Below are 24,904 nucleotides of genomic sequence, written 5' to 3'. Positions count from 1 at the left end.
TGGCTGTTGGCTCAGCTCCGCCTTCCTTTTTTCCCTAGAGCGCGGGTCTCCCAGTGAAGATAATAGTAACTGACAACAGCCAGTGTGTGACTGTCAGTTCAAGGGCACTGGACGAAAAATGGATGCTTGCACAATCAAGGAGAGAAGCTACCCCAAAGGAAGCCATTCTACCTCCTGTCATGGGCAGAGCTGGTTAAATAAATCATGCATGAAGGCTTCAGGCTTAGTCCAGGTTTTCATCCTGGGGTGCTTGAGCTCCATCCTCTGCCAGGGAACCAGAGAATGTTGCCGAAGGACAAAGCCTCAGGTTTTAGCTGAGCAGGCTGTGGCATGTCCCTTGTAGACATTCTCACGCTGTTCATGTCAGGGCTGTTTGCCGAAAGTGTCTTTCTTCAACCTCCTCCCTCCTTCTGTCTTTCTCTATCTGCCATTTAATCTATATTAAAATATCACTAACTGTGCATTTATCTTTTTTAAAGGTTTTACTTGTTTATTTGAGAGATGGAAGGAGAGGGAGAGAGGGGGTCTGAAGCAGACTCTGCACTGAGCACTGGGTTTGATGCCAGGACCCTGAGATCATGACCTGAGCAGAAACCAAGAGTTGAATGCCCAAATGACTGCGCCCCCCACCAGGCGCCCCATCTAGCATGCTCAGTACACACTGCTACACTTTTATTTTATTTTTGTAGTATCTTCCCTGAAGCCTGCTATTCTCAGTTTTGCCATGATGTGCCAGAATTTTGTAAACTATACCACTGGTTTAGTGCCAAGAATGATGTACCAGTTGCCACTGTATTTGGGCAGCTTTCTTGAATCTTAAATACAGTATCTGTTTCTGTAAGTACAGCCTTTACTAAGGGGAGGTGGGTGTCTCATTTGACACTGGTGGGACAGCTCGAACAGATCAGTAGTCTATAAAGGCTTGAGGGGAAGAACCCTTTCTAGGGTCTCTTGGTGGAGGGGTACTTTGTTAATTTCACTGGGGCAGAAAGAGGAAATGAAACCCCACCATATTCCTTGAGGAGTCTGATATTTAGCTGGGAAGACAGACGAACCACATGGGTGGTGTGGGGACACACATCTGAAATGACTTCAGAAAATCCAAAGCAATATAAGATCAGCCCTAACTGAAAAATGTAAACAGAACATATCAGTGTGAAGAGGATTTAAAGTAAAGATTAGAGGGGCGCCTGGGTGGCTCAGTTGGTTAACCATCTGCCTTTGGCTTAGGGCACGATCCTGGGGTCCTGGGATCGAGTCCCACATCAGACTCCCTGCTCAGCGGGGAACCTGCTTCTCCCTCTGTACAGCTCCTCTCCCCCCACCCCTCCCCGCTGCTGCTCACACTCTCTCTTTCTCACGTTTTCTCTCTTTCTCAAATAAATAAAATCTTAAAAAAAATAGTAGTAGCTCAGTGGGTTAAAGCCTCTGCCTTCAGCTCAGGTCATGATCTCAGGTTCCTGGGATTGAGCCCTGCATCGGGCTCTCTGCTCAGCAGGGAGCCTGCTTCCCTCCCTCTCTTAGCCTGCTTCTCTGCCTATTTGTGACCCACCCCCCGTGTCAAATAAATAAATAAAATATTTTTAAAAAATAGTAAAGATTAGAAAAGACAAACTAGAGGAACCAGGCTTTGAAATAGCTTTGAAAACAGGCAAGGGACTAAGGAGAGGAAGGGCTTTTCAGGCTGGCTGTGTGAAGGAGGCATGAAGACAGAGAGACCAGTGGTTGTGAAATTGCACAAGACTTATGGTCAGAAGAGTTCAGTCCTTTTTCCTCTTAAAATCGACACTCACTTCATTCCCGGAGCACAGACTACAGTCAAGAGCAAGGTGGCAAAGAGCTGCTGCCCTGCCAGCTTTACGTCCTAGTCCCTGGGTCGTCATTCCTTCTTGGGGTGGCGCCGAGGATCTGAAGAGGAAATGCCAGTGAGAGAGAGAGGCTGGTGAAGTTTACTGCTGTGCCAGACTGATTGGTTATGACTAGTTGGAGGGGAAGGAGAAGGGCAAGCTGATTTGCTGGACTACAGCGAGCCCAACTCCAGGTTGAAGGTGAACCTAATTCGAAAGCACGTAGTGTACTGTACAGTCGCTCCCTTTTACAGATGAGCAAACTGAGGCTCAGGGAAGGAAAGTGGCTTCCCCAGTCGAGAACATACAGGTAGTAGAGGAGCTAGAACTTGATCCCAGGGCTCTTCCAATTGCATGCTGCCAGCCAGGATGGCGACGGGTGGTTGAAGAAACTCAGGACCTGCTTGACTTCTCATGGCATGGGACATTTGTGTCCCGAAAAAATCAGGGGGAAAGCAGCGGCTTCTGTCACTGTTCCTGGAAGCCTTTCTTAGATGGCTGCCTTCATTTCGAGGGAAGACACACAGAATGAACAGGACAAGGCCATTCTTTATGCGTTTTCAAAATATTCAGAATCACTGTTTTTCCAAAAGGCATATGTTCTATGCATAGGAAGACATATATTCTACAGTGGCCTATCATTAGGGTGAATGTGTTATTAATTTTCCACTTCTGAGTGTGAAAAGCAGTGCTGTTGATAATGCTGGGACAACAGACGCGAAATGGGACTATCTCTTGCAAACCAGGGACACCCTACCACATACACACCCATGTAACTGAAACAAAGTTGCACAAAGTAGTATTCATCTTTAATATATGTAACAAAGTGTGATATTTTCTTTTTTAAAATTGAAGTATTGTTAACACACAACATTACATTAGTCTCAAGGCCAGGATGTAGTCAATAGACGAGTTCATACGCGTCTATACGTGAATCTGTGCTCAGCACAGAGGTAACTGCCACCTGTCACCAATGTTAATTACAACACCATTGACTGTATTCCCTATGCTCTCTATGCTGGCCTGTCATCCGTATGACATATTGATTAACCAGAAGCCTGCAAGCCTGTACCTCCCACTCCCCTTCACGCATTTTACTCATCCCCCCTTCTGGCAACAATCAGTTTAGTCTCTGCATTTATGGGTCTATTTCTGCTTTTTGTTTGTTTTAATTTTTTGATTGCGCATATAAATGAGATCTGTGGTATTTGTCTCTATCTGACTTACTCCATTTAACGTAATGTTGTCTAGGTCTATCCATGTTGTTGCAAACGGCAAGACCTCATCCTTTATGGCAAGGTGCGATATTACTCTGTAATATAGAATTACATATATAATATAATATATAATGTGTACATATATACCACATTTTCTTTTTTTTAAGATTTTATTTATTTATTTGACAGAGATCACATGTAGGCAGAGAGGCAAGCAGAGAGAGAGGAGGAAGCAGGCTCCCTGCTGAGCAGAGAGCCTGACTCAGGGCTTGATCCCAGGACCCTGGGATCATGACCTGAGCCGAAGGCAGAGGCTTTAATCCACTGAGCCACCCAGGTGCCCCCACATTTTCTTTATATGCCATATACATACATATATACCATATCTTCTCTTCCTCTCTCTCTCTCTCTCTCTATATATATATATATATATATATATAAACACACCCACAGCCACACCACACCTTCTTTTAACCATTATCTATCCATGGACACTTGAAAATCCTGACATTTTCAATTCTATTTCCCTACAAAAGTACCATATGACCCATTAAATTGGGTTGAAAGTTTGCAACACGCAACTCTAGTTGATTGTTGGTACATGTGAGGGGCTTGGGATGATGATGGAGAAAGAAAAAGAGGGGGCGTATGGTGAAGTGAATGTCTGAGATGTACTATAAACTTGTCACTTCTGAACATTTTGATAAATGTGCTCCCCCAAGAAAGACACTGGTAACAAACATTTCCTTCCATCTATTCCTCATGATTCGCAAAAGGTTTAGATCGATCTTTCTGGAATCCATGTGTTCCACTTGGAGCACGTCTCCTCCTGGTGTACTTGCTCCCTCCCACCCCTACCCGCACCCTTTTTCTTAGCTTTGGGCTTTCGTCTGTTAGCCTGCCATTGATTTAGAGCAGTAAGGCTTCCAAGGACAAGTGGCTCATTTATAGTTTCTGGCCCTCTGTGTACTTTTTCTGGGCCTGCATCTTGAAGTTGAAGCCGATGGTCTTGTAGAGCTAAAGTGTTGTCTCTGCTGTGCTCCTTTAAACACACACATTTATACACAGCGTCTGGACATTGCTCATCTGTCTCAGAACTTTGCCAAGACCTAACAGAGCAGATCTTGCCTGCCGGTCAGGCACGTGGGACTCACTCCTGCCCCTCCTCAGTGGCCTCCCATATATTAAGAAACATTTGTAAAGTTACCCATGGAGGAGAAAAGGGTTACCACTTTCCCCTCTGTCTCACTTCCTTCGGGGTCCCCCAAAATGTTTGAACACTCATACATGTGCTACCAAGAGCCACAAAATGAGAGACTTGGGAATAATACTTCACAGCAATAAAATAACTTTCTGTAGGTTCCCACTTTGTAAAGATCTTGAGATTATGAAGGCATATAGGGGAACACAGAGATTTTCCAGCCTCAAAGGATATGCTATGGTAACATATTGAACCTGAAAGTCACTTTTTCCTAAATAAATTTTATCATCTGATCATCTGAATCCATTGACTAAATTTGACAATAGTTTATTTTACTACAGAGGGTTGAGTACATGACTTTTCCTGGTATTTACACACACACACACACACACACACACACACACACACACACACACCCATACAAGATGGTTTAGATGGAGGAATTTGAAAACACACAGAGAAAACTTTGGTAGCACTGACGCTCCTGACAATGCTTAATGCATTAAAAAAAAAAAAAGGTACTTGTAAAAATCACGTAAAAATAAATAGTACTCTGAAATACCAAAAAAATATATATATAAATAAAAAAAATTCTTGAAAAACTTATCAGGCCAGATAAAAGTTTGTCACATTTTAATAGTTTTACCAGAAGCTCATTGACATGCACAGTGTCTCAGGGCACTAGAAGCCTAATTAAATAGAAGATGTGATTATGAACCATCAAATAAGAAGCCTCTAAAACAAACCAAGGATGGTAGTAACTATTTTAATTTAGTATGGTATTTTGAAAACATATACATATGACATTTAGCCTTTCCAGCAACCCTATGAGGCATGGCCAATTGGGGTATTTGAGTTTTAGGGAGAGTCAATGGCTGTCTTAACTTGGTTCCCGGGAAGCTGAGCCTGTGGCTTGTTGACAGACTGTTCTCAGGGAAAACCTATAAGTGATGGAGAGGAGCAAACGAGAGCCAAGTGAGACGAGTCTCAGGTCAAGTCTAGCCAGAAGATGCTCAAAAACTTGTATTCTGCAGGATTGCCCTCCCGCCCCCATCATTTTAAAAAATGAGGTTAAATTGGGGGCACACAGTAGTCACTATTCTATAGAAATTCTGAAATCTGCCCAAATTTTGGTAGTTACTTGGTCATGCCTCACAGTCTAGAAAGAATTCTTTTTTTATAGGATTTTATTTATTTATTTGAGAGAGAGTGAGCAAGAGCAAGAGAGAGCACATAAGCAGGGGGAGCAGCAAGCAGAGGGAGAAGCAGGCTCCCCGCTGAGCAGGGAGCCCCACTTGGGCTTGATCCCAGGAGCCTGGGATCATGACCTGAGCCACAGGCAGACGCTCAACCGATTGAGCCACCCAGGCATAAAGAAGATTCTTTATGATTTTTCGTACCCTCTTGGCTTTTGATTCCACCCTCTGAGCATGCTCTCTTTTCTCATGAAAGGTCACACCTGTTGACAGCTAAGCAGTCTTGTGAGCCTGCTTCTTGACTGGAGAGTTCTGGGAGTCCAAAGACCTCCCCTCATTCTGTATGTTTCTGTTCTCTCAGTCATACCAGGGGTATTTCTGCATGTGTAACTTATTAAGAACGCTGTGGGTCTCCTGTGAATCTTCTTGGAGTTCCTTCAACTAGACAAAAGCCATACCCATACATTTTAGAGATATAGATTCTTTTCTGTTTGATTGAGAGGATCTATGAGACACATCCTTAATCTCTTTCAGGGGCCTATTGTATCACTGAAGGGATTCTGAGTCGCCATCTTGATTTAACCAAGGATTTGACAGTCATATCTTTGGCTTCATCTTTAGACTGTGTTTTCCTGGCAGTGCCCCGGATTTGATCTTTGTTCATAAGCCATCCAAATGTCCTTTATACTTTATTATGACTACAGTGTAAACCCTTTGGCAAATCATTTGCTAGCACTAAATCATCTGGTTCCCACAAATACCCTATGGCTTCCAATAGTACACAATACATTTTTCTGGGGTGCCTGGGTGGCTCAGTCAGTTAAACATCCAGCTCTTGGTTTTGGCTCAGGTCTTGATCCAGGGTCATGAGATTGAGCCCTGCATTGGGTTCTATGCCCAGTGTGGAGATTCAGATTCTCTTTCCCTCTCCCTCTGCCCCTCCCCCGCCTGAAAAATAAAATAAAATAAATAAATTTTTAAAAAAGATTTTATTTATTTATTTGTTGACAGAGACAGAGATCACAAGTAGAGCAGGCAGAGAGAGAGGAAGGGAAGAAGGCTCCCTGCTGAGCAGAGAGCCCGACGCGGGACTTGATCCCAGGACCCTGTGATCATGACCTGAGCTGAAGGCAGAGGCTTTAACCCACTGAGGCACCCAGGTGCCCAATCATGGAGACTTTTTTTTTTAAAGATTTTGTTTATTTATCTTATAGACAGAAATCACAAGTAGGCAGGGAGGCAGGCAGAGAGAGAGGGGGAAGTAAGGTTCCCCACTAAGCAGAGAGCCCAATGCGGGGCTCGATCCTGGACCCTAAGATCATGACCTGAGCCGAAGACAGAGGCTTTAACTCACTGAACCACCCAGGCACCCCAAAATAAATACAATCTTAAAATACGTTTTTCTAAACATCCAGATCTCGCCAGGATTGTCACATTTCATCTTCATGTACTGAAGCTGCACCAAGCAGGATAAACCATTGCAGACACAGGAGCATAAGGACACATGATTTATGTGTCATAAGAAACTTAAGGGAATTTTTCTCTTTCCTTCCAACATTTGTTGACTACCAATCCTGAATCCTATGTTAGATATACGAGACATATTAGATGTGGTTCTCACCACTGTGCTATTTAGAGACATAATTTATCTTCATAGTTTTCTTCTTGAATTAAGTCTAGACTACTATGCTGTCTAGTATGGTAGCTACTAGCCACATGTGGCTATTCAAATTTAAATGAAATGACATAAACCCACTCTGTTTTCCTGTTGTACTAGCCATATATTTCAAGCGCTTAATTGACCACATATGGCTAGGGGCTACCCTGTTGGCCAGCACAGATAGAAAACATTTCCATCATTGCAGAAAGCTTCTATTGACATCAAAATCTAGGGAAAAAACAATAAGATCTAGTAAAGGCAAACATTTATCTCTGCTTTAAATATATTTTTCTCTTCTGTACTAAAATGAGTCAAATATCAAGGAGATACTGCATGTGTCCTCAGTAAACATTCAAACATCCTTTAAAATAAAGAATGTTGGCTAATTGAACATAATTTAAAAAATTTAAAAAAAAGAATGATATAAAACTGTGGTTCTTAATACTTTCTGGATCACAGACCCTTATTAAAAATCTACTGAAGGGCTTTAAAAAAAAATCTACTGAAGGGGGGCACCTGGGTGGCTCAGTGGGTTAAAGCCTCTGCCTTCAGCTCGGGTCATGATCCCAGAGTCCTGGGATCGAGCCCCGAGTTGGGTTCTCTGCTCAGCGGGGAGCCTGCTTCCCCCTCTCTCTCTGCCAGCCTCTCTGCCTACTTGTGATCTCTGCCTGTCAAATAAATAAAATAAAATCTTATAAAAGAAAATAAACTTTAAAAAAATCTACTGAAGGTTAGCAGCTTTTTCCCCTGGAAAGTGTATTTATGTAGCAAAAGGCATACCCGATTACAGGGGTTCATGCACTTTGCGCACAGAGCCTTTCCGCTGATCCTCTAGGATGCCGGGGACTCAGATTAAGAATCTCTACTGTAAAGGGAATTTTATTTTTCTATAGGCTTTTGGGATAAAATTGATGATGCAGTTTGCTATTTAACACAATGACTTTTGATAATAATAAGAGTATATTTAGAATAATGAGGATGAAGGGAAAAATAGAAATTTCCTACCAAAAACTAAGAATGCAGAGCTCTCTTCAAAATAACTAAAAAATAAGCCCAGCCCTTTGAGTTAAAAATATAACATAGAACCGGCAGATCTGTCCATTTGGATCATGTGTCACAATCAATAAAGAAATAAAGAGTTTTAGCAAATTGGCTGTATTTTCATTAGTCTCCAATGCTTCCCCCCACCCACCTTGAGAACACGTTTGGGTGACGGAAGGAGTATTCTCCTAGCCTTCTAAAACTGAAGTTCCTGATGTAATTCTAATACATATAATAGATATTTCTTAAGAGCGGTTTGGTGCCCCAATGATACGTGGATGTTCAGAATGATAAGGTGGGTTTCAGTTGACCAGAAAGACCCGTATTTGAACTTTGGAGGAGAGGAGTGGCTGTTTCTTTGGAAATCTGTTGACGTAGATGAAGTTTCTGCAAGGAGAGCAGAATTATAAATGGAACTGGCTCCAGGTAGGGCTGAGGGACAGAAGCCTTCATGGCACCGAGTTTCTGATTTCTGAGCCAATGTTGAATTTGTGTTTGTGTGGAAGAAGCACTGAAGCATTCTTTCCAAAGAGTGGTAATCCGAACCATATGAGGACTGATTAATGGTTGTCATAATGAGACCTTAGTTAACCAGAATTCTAGAGGGATAGACTTTTCATAAATCAAGAAGAACATGTTAAGGACCCTTCCTCTGTCCTCCCCACCGCCCTCTCTTTTTCTTCCTTCCTTTCTTTTCACTGTAAACCTGTGGAACATCCCCGATATGTATGAATCTCTTTTAGTACTTATTAAACTTTAGTAAGTAAAATCTGCTACACGTAAGTTAGTCTTTAGTCTGATGGCATCCTTCCCTATGTCCATTTTGTAGACTGGTTATTATTTTTTATAGAAGTCAGTGCGTGAGTTTAGGCTGAATATAAACTGGACACTTTCAGAGAGGGATGGCTAGTATTCATTTATTTTCTTTTCCCCTCTTTTATCCCCTGTCAGTAATAGGCAGTTAATTTCCCATTCATTTGTGTATCGGTTTGGATACAATCAGTTACAAGTAATAAGCAACGTTCTTTACAAAAGCCTAAATCAAAAGGACATTTCTTGTTGACCTAACAAGAAGTCTGGAGGTAAGATGTCTGAGCCTGATTTAGTAGCCCAATAAGGTATATCACAGACCCCAAGTTCTTGTTATCCTTCCACGGTGTGGTCCACAGCTGAAAATCTTTAGAAGTCCCAACGTCTTATCTCATGGTTGCAAAAGGGCTGCCATAGCTTCTGGCATTTACCTTTACACAATAGCTTCAAAGCAGGAATCGAGGAAAGAGGGAAGAAGAGTTTTCTCCCTGGGCAGTTTTCTCTTTTCATCAGAGAGAAAATCTTTCCCATATTCCCCCCAAATTGGACTTCTTTCTTGTCACTGGCCAATCCTGAGCTTCATGCCTACCCTGGCAACGGTCATTGGCGATTTGTGGTTTAAAGTCATGGTCGCTCATCTCCTAGGGAAGGGCACATTGCTGCTGAATAGGACATTGCTGGTCTTTTAGCAAGAGAAAAGAGAATGGCTGCCAGGCCGCCAATCCGCAGCTTTTGGTACACCCAGATTGGTCTTGCTTTGGGGGCCCCACCTTCCTTGGCATGCCTGCCGTTGGACCACGAGAAGGCCATTTGCTGTTGGGCTGTCAGTGCTAGGAAAAGCCATGCTAGTGGGTTGGGATCTAAGCGGAGGTGGGTGGACCCGTGTCTGTGAGCTGCGGCTAATCAATTTGCTCATCAGGGTAACCTCTGCCAAGATTCTGAATTGAGGTGATCTGCATTGTCTGCCTCGCAGTCTCTAAGTTTAGTAAAAGCAACAGTGAGAATGCTTGTCTCCCCTTCTGGCTCATTATAAAGACCCTCGTCACAGTGTAACCTAGAGGTTTCCTCTCTTGGGCAAACATCTCCCACTTTCCCCATGACACTTGAGTGGAGCTCGTGCTTTTGACTTGAGCTCGTGGTGTGACCACACACGGAGTGTACTCCTAACGGCCCTGGAGGCAAGGAGCAGGGTTGGAGCTCACAGTGGGAGTTACGCGGGCACAGGTGAAGGGGATCTACCCAGAGTGTAGAAGTTCAGCTTCTGGCAACTGGTCCTACACTTGCTTGTGTGGCAGTCCTTTTAGAGGCGCATCAAGGCTTTGGGATGTGAAGACTTGGCGGTGGGGAATGAACCAGAAATATTAAATACCACAGTCCGCCAGGTGCAGTCTTTCACAATTGTTCAGTACGTTTTTAGAAATTTCAAAGTAATGATAGGCTCAATGGAGAAAACCTGAAAAGCAGAGAATAAAGGGGGAAATTTTCACCCATGAGTTCTGCTCGAGCATGGAGGCTTCTGGTATGTTGTTCCAGCCATCTTCCCCATTTCTTTCCTTTTCTCCCTCCTTTCCTCTCTTGCTTTTTAAATAAGGAAGTAATTCAAGTATAAGTAAATGATTCACCCTGTAGACTCAACTGATATTCATATTTTCTTCAGGTTTTTTTTTTTTTTTTTTTTTTTTTTTTTTTTGCTAAGATATAAGATGTCAGTGGCCCCCATGTATAGCATGTATAGCATCCTCTCTGCCCAGAGGAAACCACTAATCTGAAGTTGGTATATATTTTTCCAACCCATTGTCAGTTTCCTGCATATCTATGGGAAACATATAGTAGTGATTTTTGCATTGTAAGATGTGACATAATTGACGTCACACTATTTATTATGTAACTTGCTTTTATTCTCTGTCCATGATTGTGTATGTGATTCCACCTTGTTTCATGTAGATGGAATTCAGCCATTTGAGCGGTGACAGCTGTCTATCATTTGAACACCCACCCCCTCACCTCCCCGTTTCCTTCTAGAAATGGGTTTATATAGTTGTTGTTACTAGAGGCAGTGCTGCCCTGAGCATTCTAGTGCATGGCTGTCTTTGCATTATGTGGGAGTTCCTGAGGCCGTCGTCTAACAGTGGGAGGGCTGGGACGCCTGGGTGGCTCTTCCTTTGGCTCAGGTCATTGTCCCAGTGTCCTGGGATCGAGCCTGCATCGGGCTCTCTGCTCAGTGGAGAGCCTGCTTCTCCCTCTTCCCTTGCCTGCCATTCTGCCTACTTGTGTTCTCTCTCTCTCTCTCTCTCTCTCTCTGTGTGTCAAATAAATAAATACAATATTTTTAAAAATAAAATAAAATAAAATAAAAGTGGGAGGGCTGATTTGAAGGGTAGTTTCACGTGCATTACCCAGGATATCTTCAACCTCACTGTACCAGCTCTACTCCATTGGCTGATCTTGAGAATTCCACTGTCACAAAATCCTTGCCGGTGAGGTTTGTGCCGATCTGATGAGTGTGAATTGGAATCTTGTTCTATTGCGCCCTGATGACCAGCGAGGTTGAGGATTCTTTGATATTAACATGTTGTGGCTCCAAATCCAGGAGCTTTGTGCGTATGTATCCTTCCCCCCCGCCCAGGGGACTCTTTCCTTTATTTATCCTGGATAGTATTTCTGTCATCTGCATGGCAAATGTTTTCTCCCAGCCTGGCACGTGTCTTTAAACGTTGCTTATGTGTTTCTTATTGCACCAAAGTTTTACATTTTAGTGTGGTGAAGTGTAGCAGTATTTTACTTTTTAAGTGACGGTTTGTACGTTTGATTTAATAGTCTTTCCCTAACTCGTGACCATGCAGATGGTCTGCATTTCCCCACAAATGTTTGGCTTTCAAACGTGGGCCTATAAACTCTCTGGAAATGATTTTTTTGGTATGGTGCGAAATAGGACTTATTATTTTTTTTGTATGTGCATATCCATTTAATCCTAGCATATTTACGGACCATTCCCCCTGCTGATAACAATCCTGCCTTATTGTATTCCAGTTTGACATATGTGTGTCAGTGTTATATTATGTGTGTGTGCGCGTGCACATGTGTGTAGCTTTATACTTCATTCTCTATGTAGTTTACAATATTTGCTTTTCTGCTTAGTTGTATTTCATGTACATTTCCCTATTCCAAACTTGATTAGTGAATATATAATAGCTTGTTGATAGAGGATAATTTGTTTGCTCATTCCCCTATTAAATTTTCCCTATAATAAATAATATATGAAGAAGGTGTCTTAGAATGCTGATGGACCAGCAGGATGGGGCTGTACACCTGCCTCTCCAATAGGTCCCTTCCCTTCTCTATGGAAGGTACCCCCGCCCCCTTGCAATTACACATCTCGAGCTGTTTATCCATGAGTGAGTGTCATGGTGGTCCCAGAGATGCCTGGATCAGACGTTCCTTCAAGGAAGGACCAGTGGTCTCAGCTGGAGGCAGTGCTGGTCTTGGCCAGTCATCAGCTTTCAGCCCCTTCAGAGACAGCCTCAGTTGTTGGAAATGCTTGACCCATGCTCACATCCTTCCAACACAGGCCCTACCATTTCCGCCCAGCCTGAAAGGCTGTCATTGGGCTGCCATCAAAACTTGACCTCTTCTCTCCAAACTTGCTTCCTTCGTATCCCTTTCACAGGTGTTGATGATCCCTAATAAATTTCCTGTGCCCCAAACTCCATCCCCAAAGCTACTTTCCAAAGAATCCAACCTGTGACAGTTGTCCTCTTTGCTTTGAATCAGGAATAAGTCCAGAGTCTCTTACTGCCTAGATAGATTGTCTGGAGGCCAGGATGACAGGGGGGAAAAGGGAAGTGCTCTTAATGAGCTAGATCCCTTGACCCTTACTGGGAGAGAGGCCATACGGAGATGAAGAATGCAACAGTTCTTAGAGAATTCCAGTCCATCTCTGAATGTGGAGAGAAATGGAGACAGGGTGGGAGGGGCGGGACAGCAGATTCTGAAACACTTTTAATATATTCAGAATGTATTTTAGAAACTAAATTTCTTTGAGTTACATGCATAATAAAGTTTATTTTCCATTGTGAAAGTAATACATGTTTATAGTAGAAAATTTAAATGAGAAGGAAGAAAAACATCCAATTATCATAGGCTCTTTGATACATTATTTTGAATTTGATTGTTTTACATTGTTATAAATCACACCATTCGTATAATTTTGCTGTGACACATTGTTCACTTAATGTGATAACATAAGTTTTTTCCACACTATTGTATCTTTTTATAAACATTATTTTTAATGGCTGCATGACATTACAATCCAATGAATCCAATGAATGTACTATGGTTTATTTAACCATGTGATTGACTACTTGGTCTGTGTGTAATCTTCTGCTATTATAAGTGATATCGCAAGAAAGTCTTGGTGTGTACATTTTTTTTCCGATATTCAATATTCTTTCCTTGGGGTAGATTCCCAAGAGTGGAATGACTGGATAATGGGGTTTGAACATGGGCTTTTGATTTATTTTGTTAGATTGCTTTCCTGAAGGGTAATACTGGTTTTCATGTTCACTTTTTGATATTGAGAAAGGAACAGTTTGTGTAACTTTGTACCTGTCTTGATGGCCAGAGAGCTAGTGAAGAACCCTGGAGCAAAGGAGAACATGGAACTGGGCTTGTCTGGTTGGGGAGTTGGGGCCTTTTTCAAATGGACATGGTCCAGGCTTCCTCAAGTTCCGACTTTGAATTTCCGCTCTATCTCTCATCCGGAATACATGTGGAGCAAGGACCATTACTCCTTTCCTTCTCCTGTATGGGGATTTGAAAAAATCTCATAGTAGAGAATGCCCTCCTTGCGCTTGTCTGTTATGCTTGCAGGCCCCTGTAGGTAAACATGGGACCAAGATGGTGCCGACTCCGTGGTCAGTTATCAGACCAGGAAGTCTACAGGGAAAGATATGATATGTAAATTTAAGACTCCAGTTTTGAAGTTTGGGCCCTGGTACTACTTTAAAGACGAAGAACCTACCACTTACTGGAATCCAATATTTAATATTCTAAACATGATTCAGTTCCAACTTCCAAATGAGTTTAAATCTTAAAATTAAATACAGTTTTTCTCTTGGAGGCTGTGGTTTTCAAGGACAGCAAGATTCATTAAGAAACTTTACTTCAGCGATGCTGTGGTGAGAGGCTCTAAATAACCATCCAGATTGTTGATTTCGGCCTTCATTTCCTACAAGTATACCAAAGTAGCCTTGTAGTTCTTCTGCCATTAAGATAAGAGATTTGATTTTCCTCCTTATCCTCCACCTAAATTCATTTCACAAGACAGATGGACTTTCAGATACCACAAACACTCAGTTCGACTGAGTTTTCTCTGACTGCTGGAGAAAATGTAGGCCATGTCTGAGTCACACACATTTTACTGCGTGTCCCCTGGCGTGAGAGTCATATATGTTGGCGTCTTCTCAGAGTGAAGCTGACTTTCTATTCTGAGTCCAGAATTTCAGTTGGCACACGGTGATTCCAAAAACAGTTGGAGGCTCATTTTGATTGGCTCTGGCAATCTCCACCCAGCCAGGTTCACTCTGAGAGGTCCCCTGTCCCTTCATGAATGGCCATGGAAGCTTTCACTCTCGGCTCTGCGTTCTAATTGCCCCTCTCGCATGACTGTGCCAAAGCAATGCTTCGAAATAGTCGTCCATATGAGGTGGCTTTTCTTGCTGCAGTTTCTGTTCTTTTTTATTGTAGGATCTGGAGACTCACCGCTAGAAGATGATGAAGTCGGGTATTCACACGCTAGATATAAAGGTGAATGCTTTGCTTGTGTGCTAATGAGGGACCTGCTGGTGCCAGGAGAACTTTCCTTTTTGCCTTGCAGAGCAAACTATAATAAAGTGACCAGACAACCAACACATTAAAGTGCGAAATATATTGAAAAATAAATAAGCTTATGCTCCCATTTAAAAAAAATAAAAAGGAAACTTTAGAATTTTCTGAAGTGCTGTCCTTCAGCACCCGGTGGTCATTTTATTCTCCTAAGTTTCTTTACTGTCTTCACCTCTGCAAAGCCAAGCTCTAGCTGATGAAAGTGAAAATCAAGCCATGAATTCTGCCTGATTCATACATTACGGCTAGAATGGTCCAGAGTAAACCACCCAAGGTCAGATCTGGACCCCATGCTGCTAATGTACTGAGATGAATGGGGAATGAGAAAACTTGATTTTCATAAGCTCATTTCACGGTGCTCTGAGTCCAGCTTGGCTCCTGAAATGATTAAGTAAAGTGTGTTGTCCAGTGAAGCTTTAAACTCATGATAAAGAACTCCATCTCTACACACATCTGGCCATCCACCCCCCCACCAGGTATAAAAAGCCTAATCAAGAAGCTTCTGTACAGGCTCAGGTAAGTATGTCTACAAGTGTTTCTACTGGTGAGTCGTTTCTTTGAAGCTTAAGGAGCCCTTGGTAAAGGGAAGGTAAATGCAGATTGAAACTGAGGAAGAATTGGTTAATAAAGTTCTGTTGTGGCGTCTCGCCCAGGAAACTTGCCCACAGTCTAGCAAGAGGACACTGCCCTGTTCTGTGGCGACGTGTCTAAGCTGTGGGAGAGTCGGGATAGTACTGGTCAGCCTTTGGTCATAGAGAGTCCATTAGCTGTTTTCCATTAGGAAATAGCATTAGAGTCCATTGGATTGATGTAAACAATCTAATATAATGACTGGTGCCTATGTCCAGGTGTATTTCCCACCATATTCCACATTTTCGTATACTCTGTGAATGCAGACAGACCCTCATTCTTACACACAACCTCTACATTAATTGCCTCAGGAATTAACCAATCAAGTAAAGGACAAGCTTGTTAATTAGATGTTTGGAGGAAGGAGATATTGTGATTCTGCATGCTTCTTAATTAACTGGGAATTTTTTAAAAAAAATTTTTATTTACTTACTTGAGAGAGAGCTAGCAAGAGAGAGCACGAGCAGGGAGGAGGGGCAGAGGGAGAGGGAGAAGAAGACTCCCCACTGAGCAGGGAGCCCAGTGCGGGGCTCCATCCTGGGATCCCGGGATCATGACCTGAACCAAAGGCAGACGCTTAACCGACTGAGCCACCCAGGTGCCCTAACTGAGGGCTTAAAAATTTTTTTTCTTTGAGTTCCTTGTTGAAAGATCTTCCTAAAACACATGCATGCACATATGGACATTCACTTGTACAGTGGAAGTTGTTTAGTGCCCTCAGCTTGTTGTTCCTAATGTTAGCCCTCACCTCATAGCAGTGTGAGTGTGGGAGGTAGACCAGATAGCTAGTGCCTGTCCTAGAGTTTTAGTAATAAAACTGTCATAGGAAATTGTTTTTATTGTCAGTTTTTTTCAGTTGTTTGTTTTTGTTGTTGTTGTCGCTGTTGTTTAGTAACCTCTGTACCCAACCAGGGGCTCGCACTCACAACCCCGAGATCAGGAATTGTACCGTCTTTTTTTTTTTTTTTAAAGATTTTATTTATTTATTTGTCAGAGAGAGAGTGAGTGAGAGTGAGCACAGGCAGACAGAGTGGAAGGAAGAGTCAGAGGGAGAAGCAGGCTCCCCGCGGAGCAAGGAGCCCAATGTGGGACTCGATCCCAGGACGCTGGGATCATGACCTGAGCCGAAGGCAGCTGCTTAACCAACTGAGCCACCCAGGCGTCCCCAATTGTACCGTCTTCTGACTGAGCCAGCTAGGCACCCCAGTTTTCTTTTTTTAAGTTTTAATACTTTGATGCAAACCATTGTAAACAGAGGGTTTAATTTAGCTCTAGCTCCTCGGGTCCCTGCATGGTGTCTGGCACAGAGCACTTACTCAATAAGTGTTCTTGAATTAAAGAGAAGAAGAAAGTGAGAGGGAATCAGTGTTTCCGGTGACCCCAGAATGTGGCAGGCATTGCTTTTTCGATTCTCTTGCATGGAATGCCATCATATGATCACACCAACTGAGGGAAGGGGGAAGGCATGTGGAATATATATCATTATTTCTTATGCAGATGAAGGAACCACTGATCAAAGAGGGTAGGTGAATTGCCCAGAGTCACACAGCTAGCCATATTGCATTGAGGTCTGAAATCCAGCTGTTTTAACTCAATGGCCAGAGTTTGCTAGTGGCTCCTCACTTGTCTGCTGTAAGACACTGTCTATCCCAGGAGCTCCAGTTAACTGGGGTGCTTACCACTTCAGCCTAGGGGGCCGAAAAAACTTTCCCGAATAATCAGTTTATATTTCTTCCAAAATAAACCCTGTCTTAACGGAAGCAGTGTAAGAGCTTTCTTTCGCTGAACCTCTGTGGTAAATGTTTTGCTCCTGCACTTCAACTCATGGTGCTTTGGTGCACTTCCGATTCAAGTCACTCACTACCATTTTAATTATTATTACTGCAGGGCTGTTAAACTGTCAAAATATCTTCTAGAGATTTCTCTTGGAAAGCAATCCAAAAGGAATTCCTTTTGCGAGTAAATGAGAACAAGATTTTTTTCCCACATGTTGACAACGGCACACCCTTTGGAGGTACAGTCAACACTTCCGGGAGGATTTGAGGACTCAGAATATGGGACATATTCCTGCAATTTTCAATTGCATTGAAAATATCTCGAACTAGATGAACTCGTGATACATGTATACCCGGGTCATCCTCTCCCGGAAATGCCAGCCTTCAATATTTGACCTGGGTACATGTGTGGAAAAGCCAACCGTAACATGTGTGCTCAAGGGAAGGTATGCTGCTTCCTGGTAGCTTCTTCGGGAATCATGTCCCTCCTGAAAAAGTCCAGGAGCTGGAGAATGTGAGCATTTTCAACATGCGAGTGAAGGACAGGCTGAAAATTGGACACGCTTCCCGGGTTTCCATCGGTGGAGTTGTGATCAGGACACAGAATGCACAAAGGATTCGCCCTGGGCTGGAAGGGTTACCAGAGTCTACTCCGTTATCAGCCAGAAGAGGGAGGAAGGAGACAGGCAAGCGTAGGGGTTGGCAAGGGGTAAGGCAGAGTTTGAATCCTACAGCTTTAAAGCCGGATGATGGCACTTCGAACGAAAAGAACTTAATCCACTCCTGTCACTTCTAGATGAGGAATCTAATTCCCTGAAAGATTGAGTGACTTGTTCAGGGCTGCTAGGAGATGACAGAGTTGGAACGGATGCCCCCCCGGGGCTTTTGCCTCTGCCTGGTCTTGCATGCACCATACCCTGCCAGCTCAGTACGTTTCCCTCCTCCCTCTCTCTGTGTCCCCGGTATTCACCCCTCCCTCGCCACCCTTCCCCCATCCCCAGCGGGGGCTTCACTTTCTCTGGAGAGAGAGGCAGGAAGGGGGACCCAGCCAGCAAAAGGAGGAGGCACAGAAGCCTTGCTTGTTCTAGAAGAACAAGACACGCAGGGAAAGTAAGAGGAAACGAGGCAGTGGGGAGGTTAAGGAGGAGGGGTGGGGAAGATAATAAAGAGGTAAACAGGTGATTTTTAAGATTTTTTTAATACCACGGAAGTCCTCTGCCGAACTATAAAAAAATGCTTCTCCGAGACCCCAAACAACTGGTGTATAATGGAGTTTCCTTGTAGGTGATCTTGCCTATTACAGTTGGAAAAGAAAGGCAGAGAGAAGGAGAGAGGGAGAGAGAAATATACCTCACTTCCAGTAGTCACGGAAGTCAGTAGGGTCCAGATCTCACTTCTCTTTGAGTAGTAGGCATCTGTGGATTTTTCCAAACTTTATCTTAAGATCTTTTGGTGACAGAAGAAATATCCACAGCTTGGCATGCTAAGCAAACACACCCCAAGGGCTTCTCATTTCCCTGTGATCTTGAAATCTACTTTCATGGCTTACCTGGAGCCATCACCAAAGAAGGAACCAGGGTATTTAAAACTGGTTCAAGATTCTTTTATACTTAAAGAAAATAATGGAGACATGTATGCTGTTTTGTACTTGACTTTGGGGTCCAGATTGTTCTCGTGTAAAACTGTTAGCACAGACTGTGTGTGTAAAATCCAGAGGAATGAAACTTGGTTCAAGGAAGGTCTGCAGGCCTGGGGCAAGCTCCTCTAAGTCTGCTCCCACAGGGTCAAGCCCACAGGGCACGCCTTCTGTGCTCGAGTCCTGACTGTAGGCCCCGTGTGGCCACAGTCTCCACAAATATTATAGGATAAAAGTATTATCCAAAGGAGTTGTGAAGGCGCAAAAGTGAAAAAGCCATCTGTGCACAAGCCCTGGGCATGGGTCCTGGTCTTCAGGACTGAGAAGCAGTCAGAAACACACTGTCAGAAAATTCCCTGGACAGTCAGACAAGGTGTCTTCCTTTTCGGCCACATGATGGCGCACGCACCCTGCTCGCGGACAGCTCAGGGGCCCGAGAGGCGGGGAGAGCCAGGCAGCTGGAGGGAGGGGGGCTCCTACACCTGGCATCCGTGAGACAGCCACCGGCTGGCTTGAGGGAGCTTGGCCCTGGTCCCCATCGATTGTGCGGTGGGCACTGTGGAAACTTGCCCACCGGGGAGCTAGCCTTGCCCTAACAATGTTACAGCTTTCAGCGAGCACCTTCCAAAGGCACCAGAGAGAGGTTCTGATTTATCAGTGTGATCCTATCTGTGCTCTGGGCAACTCCTAGCCCCAAATCAAGTCACCCCGGTATTCTGCCATTTGGGAACTTTGCCATGTCCTAAAGAGGGGGCGTCACTGGGGACATCTGAAAAGGGGGTTGCTTCCCTCTGAGGAGCAAGTGTTCTGTGATTTTAAGCCAAAATGATATCCCACGGCAAAACCCTAGAAATCGCAGCTTCATTCACAGGAAGTAAAATAGTATTGCAAGTTTTTACAGAGAATATGCATGCAGATTTGGGAAAACTCTACCCAATTATTGACTCCCCTGCCACTATGCACAGATGGTTGGGGTTAGGATTCACAATGATACCAGTTGCCTCCAAAGAATTCTGTTACCTCCTTCAGGGGTAAAGGAAAAGGAGCAAGCATTTATTGAGTAAGTGCTATGTGCTGGGTGCTGTGCTAGGTGCTTAATATGCATTAATGGGTTCTGTTTGTTCTTCTTAGTGCCCCTGTGACAGAAGTATAGGTATTGACCCAGAAAGGTTAAGTAACTTGTCCAAGACCACAAAGTTAGTAATGGAAGAACCTGGGTCTATAGTCAGATATGTCTGATACCTAGTCGTATAATCATAACCTCCCCACCCAGACACACCTTAAAGACTCCTTTTTAAAAGATTTTATTTATTTATTTGAGAGAGATAGAGAGAGAGGGAACATGAGCAGAGGGGCAGAGGGAGAGGGAGAAGCAGGCTCCCTGCTGAGCCGGGAGCCCAGTGTAGGGCTTGATCCCAGGACTCTGGGGTCATGACCTGAGCCCAAGGCAGACCCTTCACCAACTGAGCCACCCAGGTGTCCCCATCTTAAACACTCCTTAAAAGATTCCAAAACCTGGGGCAAAGCCAGCCAGGGACTTGGAGAAAGAGGAGACCCATTTTCTAAAGTTGTGCTGTCCTATCTCTCCCCACCTTTGTTTCTGCCACCTGCAGATACCCCATGGTGCTCCCCCATCAAGGTGAAGTATGGGGATGTGTACTGCAGGGCCCCTCAAGGAGGATACTACAAAACAGCCCTGGGGACTAGGTGCGACATTCGCTGCCGGAAGGGCTACGAGCTGCACGGCTCTCCCCAGCTGGTGTGCCAGTCAAACAAGCGGTGGTCCGACAAGGTCATCTGCAAGCGTGAGTAGCCTGGCCCAATCAGGACCGAAGTTCTTGTGCTCTGAGATTAGGCTTTTTTTGTTGTTGTTAAAAAGCTGAAGGTTGCATGGTCTCTGATGAGAACCCCCCCCCCCACAGTGGGCAGACGCCAGTGGGTTTGGAAGATGTGGTTGGAAGAGTGATGACACTTTTCAGACCAGAGAGTGTGATGGACTGTTTGGGCAACGGGGCGAGTACAAAGGTTGTGTTTGTTCAGGACATGCTAGCCAGCCCCTGGAAGTGTGCTGGGGATCTAGAAACAAAACACACACATGCTCTGCTGTCAAAGGTCTCCGAGTAGCAGCAGAGAGCAGGGGAGAGACACACATCGCACCAGAAGCACCAGGAAGGGAGAAGTCACCGACTTGTGTCCCTAGGGACAGTCTGGAAGTGTTCTCCTGAGGGATGGAGCTTCAGGAGGCAGGGCGAGTGACTGCAGAACACTATCCTGGGAAAGCAACTGTGCCTCGGCGGACAAAGAAGATAGGAGAGCATTTCAGGGGTGGACATCCAGCTTGAGGAAAAATCACCTCTCATTCAGGCCACTCCAAGAGGCCCAACATTGTTGAAGCACCTATGAGATGCCATTGTGATTCAAACCAGACACCATTTATTGAGCACGTATTGTATGCCAAGCATCTGCCCTGTGTCCAGTTTTTGCAACAAGTCTACTGATGGGGGGCCGATACTGCAGCCATGTGTCTCAGCCCATGTGCACTATGCACAGTAACCGTGAATATATGGTAGACTCTGAGGCCCTGTTCCTACAGGACTGGGCCTTTTTTGAGGCAGAGAGGGAGCATCCCCACTGGGCGCGTAGCTGTCCAGGACTGACTGGTAAAGGATTAGGGAAGCCCAGTTTCCTTGCCTGGAGGCAGGCCAAACTCTGGGACTTCCCCTGCCGGGGCACCTTCCCTCCCCTGGCCTATCTTCTTCATCCCTCACTGGTCTCCCTTGGGAGCCCTTTCTAACTAAATCACTTGCACACAAATCCACATCTCAGGGTCTGCTTCTGAGGGACCCAACCTAAAACAGTGGCTCAGCTGGGATGCCAAGCCAAGCAGGTCCCATAGGAAACAGTGGGCCCCTTCTGTGTGGCACGCAGCCACCCCTTTGTTTCTCGGATTCTGTCCATTGTCTTTCAGTTGACTTGGCACTCACTGTGTTTTCAGCATTTCTGGACTCTGAAAGACTACGGACAAAAACTAAGAAGCTCTGAGTATCCGGTTTTCTCTTTTTCAGAAAAGCGGTGTCCCACCCTGGCCATGCCGGCGAATGGAGGGTTTAAGTGCGTAGATGGCGCCTACTTTAACTCCCGGTGTGAGTACTACTGCTCGCCAGGGTACACGTTGAAAGGGGAGCGGACTGTCACGTGTATGGACAACAAGGCCTGGAGTGGCCGCCCAGCCTCCTGTGTTGGTAAGAAAATACCATTCATTAGGGGGCACATACTTTGGGAGGAGCAAGGTGTGTGTGCGTGTGTAGTGGATTTTAAAGGAAGCATCAACACCCCGGATGACCCAGCTTTGATTTCTTTTTTTTTTTTTTAAGATTTTATTTATTAATTTGACAGAGAAATCACAAGTAGGCAGAGAGGCAGAGAGAGAGAAGGGGGGAAGCAGGCTCCCCGCTGAGCAGAGAGCCCGATATGGGACTCGATCCCAGGACCCTGAGATCATGACCCGAGCCAAAGGCAGAGGTTTAACCCACTGAGCCACCCAGGTGCCCCCCAGCTTTGATTTCTGAAGCTCTCTTCCTCCCTACTTCTTAGGCCTTTAGCCCAGACCTAACATCAGTCTGTAACTTGGAGCGGACCTGATAGCCCGTAGCTTCGTCCGACTTTTGTTTCTTTCTCGGTTTGCTAATGAGGCCTCTGCAGACTGGCAGAGGGCTGCCTCCGTCCAGGGATCTGCCTGTGGCACTGAGCAGAGTCATTGACATTTGCCAGACCGCCCCGCAGAGAACACCTATGTGCCTTTCAGCTGAGCTGGAGTTCATTTGTTGTTGATGATTGTGGTCAGCAAGTATTCCGTGTGCTAAGCTGGGATTTGGCAGATATCACAAGTAGGCAGAGAGGCAGGCAGAGAGAAGAGGGGGAAGCAGGCTCCCCACAGAGCAGAGAGCCCGATGCGGGGCTCGATCCCAGGACCCTGGGATCATGACCTGAGCCGAAGGCAGAGGCTCTAACACACTGAGCCACCCAGGCGCCCCTAAGCTGGGATTTGGAAATGTTACCTGACTCAGGGTTTGTTGAGAAATGGTTCTTACGGTGTGGTCCTGGGAGCGTGCAGCAGCCTTGAGAACCCTTTAGAAATACAAATTCTTAGCCTCATTACAGATCTGCTGAATCAGAGGCTCTGGGGAAGGGGCCCAGCACTGTGTGCTTTAAGGAGCAGCCTACCCCCACGCATTCTGGGCATTCTGAGAGGGCTTCAAGAGAGCCACTGATAGAAGACAGTACTTCTCAAACTTTAAAGTGCATCAAATCACCTGGATATGCTGGTGAAAATGCAGATTCAGCAGGTCCAAAGTGGGGTCTAGCAGCTGGCATTTTCTCAGGCCCTTCAGGGGATTCTGATGCTCTGCAGTTTGAGAGCCTGCCTTAGAATATCAAATTTGGGCAGAACTTTAATACCTTCATTCTCCAAATTGTGCCCTTGGACCAGCAGCATTAGCACCAGCAGGAGGCTTATTAGAAATGTTGCATGGTGTGACCCATCCCAAACCTGGCAGATCAAAATCCACATTTTAATAAACTCCCCGGGGGATTCCTGTGCCCTTTAAACACTGAGGGAGACTGCTCTAGGACAGTGGTTTTCAACTCTGGCTTCTATTTAAATCTGAATCACTGGGGCTCTGGTATTTTTCCAAACCTCCCTCCACGTGGTTGAGAACTACCATGCCAGAGGATCGTTTACTCATAAACTTTTAGAGCTGCCAGGACCCAGCCTTCCAGAACATTCTACTCCCTTCCTCTAGTCTGCAGATGAGGGATAAGAGGTCACCTGTCTTACTCAAGGTTGCATAGAACCAAGCCTGTGGCTCCAGGTTCTTGGGCCCAAAGTCCCTGAATCCAGAGACAGCTCTGGCACTAAGCTAAGGCCACAGGCCCTATGAGGCTGGCTCCTGTGCTGCTGGGATCTGACCATCCTCCTGAGAACCAGTCAGCTCAGTCTGCTGATGTGCTTTACCCCAAGGTCTCCTTTCTGAGTGCTCATTGTTTGGGGGCATATGCTTTGGGGCGCGGGGGGGCAGAGATTGATGCCTCCTGGGGGCAGAAACAACAGCAACTCCTCTAGGTCAGTCCCAGCGGTGTCGTTGTGAGAACGCTGCTGTCCACGGTCCTCCCTGGCAGCCTTTTTCACTCTGCAGTTACATGGGGACAGAGCTGTAGCCAAGGGACCTTGCCCAGGGTGTGACAGAAAACCCCGTTCTGTCCAAGCTACAGCCTGGACCTCACCTAGTATCCGTTTGACGCAAGCAACCCGTTCAAAGAAACTCCGATTGCTGACTCAGGTTTACTCAAGGCTTCTCTCTCTATAGGACGTAGGTAGGAGTTTGTCTTGGTGGGTAATTGGGAAAACAGACACCACACTAGGTACTCCGAACAGAGGAGAATTTCCTATAGAGAATGGGTTAAAAAAAAAAAAATCTAAAAAGAGCCAGAGGAACAAAAGAGGAAAAACACTATTACCCGAGATGAGTTACAGCAGAAAGCCGTGCCGACTGAGGGCTGGAGAAGCAAACATTGGCCGATGGCTCAGGAGCCCAGGAAGCCCTCTCAGAAGTTCGCACCAGAAGCATAATGGCCTTCCGTTCCCAGGACGGTGCCTCCTGTGGGCAAACCTGCCTGGCGTCCAGCTGGCAGGAGGAGTCTAGGAAATAGAATTTTGAGACTTTCAGTGCGGGCAGGAACGGGGAGATTATAGAAAACCTAAACACCAAGGGATTGTTGGCCTCAGTAACTTTTTCTCTGAGGCTTTGGCCCCTGGCCTGGACTCACCATAGTTCTCAGTGGGCAGAGGGCCACGCAGTCCTACTCATGCGGCGCAGGGAGAATGGGGCCCAAGGCCAGAGGTTCGGGTCAAGGGCTCCTCCCAGATGCCACTTTCAGTGTCTCCCCCATGACTTGGTGTGTGTGCAAGCTAGCGCCTCAGAACCACCACTCAGATTTTCTCAGCTCTC

The 24,904-nt window shown here is 45.1% G+C and overlaps 1 protein-coding gene across 2 annotated transcripts in view; it reads left to right on the top strand.

Annotated features, from left to right (window-relative positions):
• SRPX (sushi repeat containing protein X-linked) overlaps positions 1–24,904 on the top strand; it is a 118,171-nt gene that overhangs the window by 36,252 nt on the left and 57,015 nt on the right. The window contains exons 2-4 of one of the 2 annotated variants that reach the window (XM_004754890.3): positions 14,718–14,777; positions 20,510–20,701; positions 21,962–22,138. In XM_004754890.3, the coding sequence (XP_004754947.1) occupies positions 14,718–14,777; positions 20,510–20,701; positions 21,962–22,138 (429 nt within the window). The remainder of the gene's footprint in view (positions 1–14,717; positions 14,778–20,509; positions 20,702–21,961; positions 22,139–24,904) is intronic. The other variant, XM_004754891.3, reaches the window with a different exon arrangement.

This window comes from Mustela putorius, unplaced genomic scaffold, assembly GCF_011764305.1.
Source record: "Mustela putorius furo isolate JIRA1106 unplaced genomic scaffold, ASM1176430v1.1 tig00003836_pilon_pilon_pilon, whole genome shotgun sequence".
In the NCBI taxonomy this organism is placed as follows: domain Eukaryota; kingdom Metazoa; phylum Chordata; class Mammalia; order Carnivora; family Mustelidae; genus Mustela; species Mustela putorius.
The sequence above is the reverse complement of the archived record's forward strand: the minus strand, read 5'-3'. Positions and strand labels throughout refer to the sequence as shown.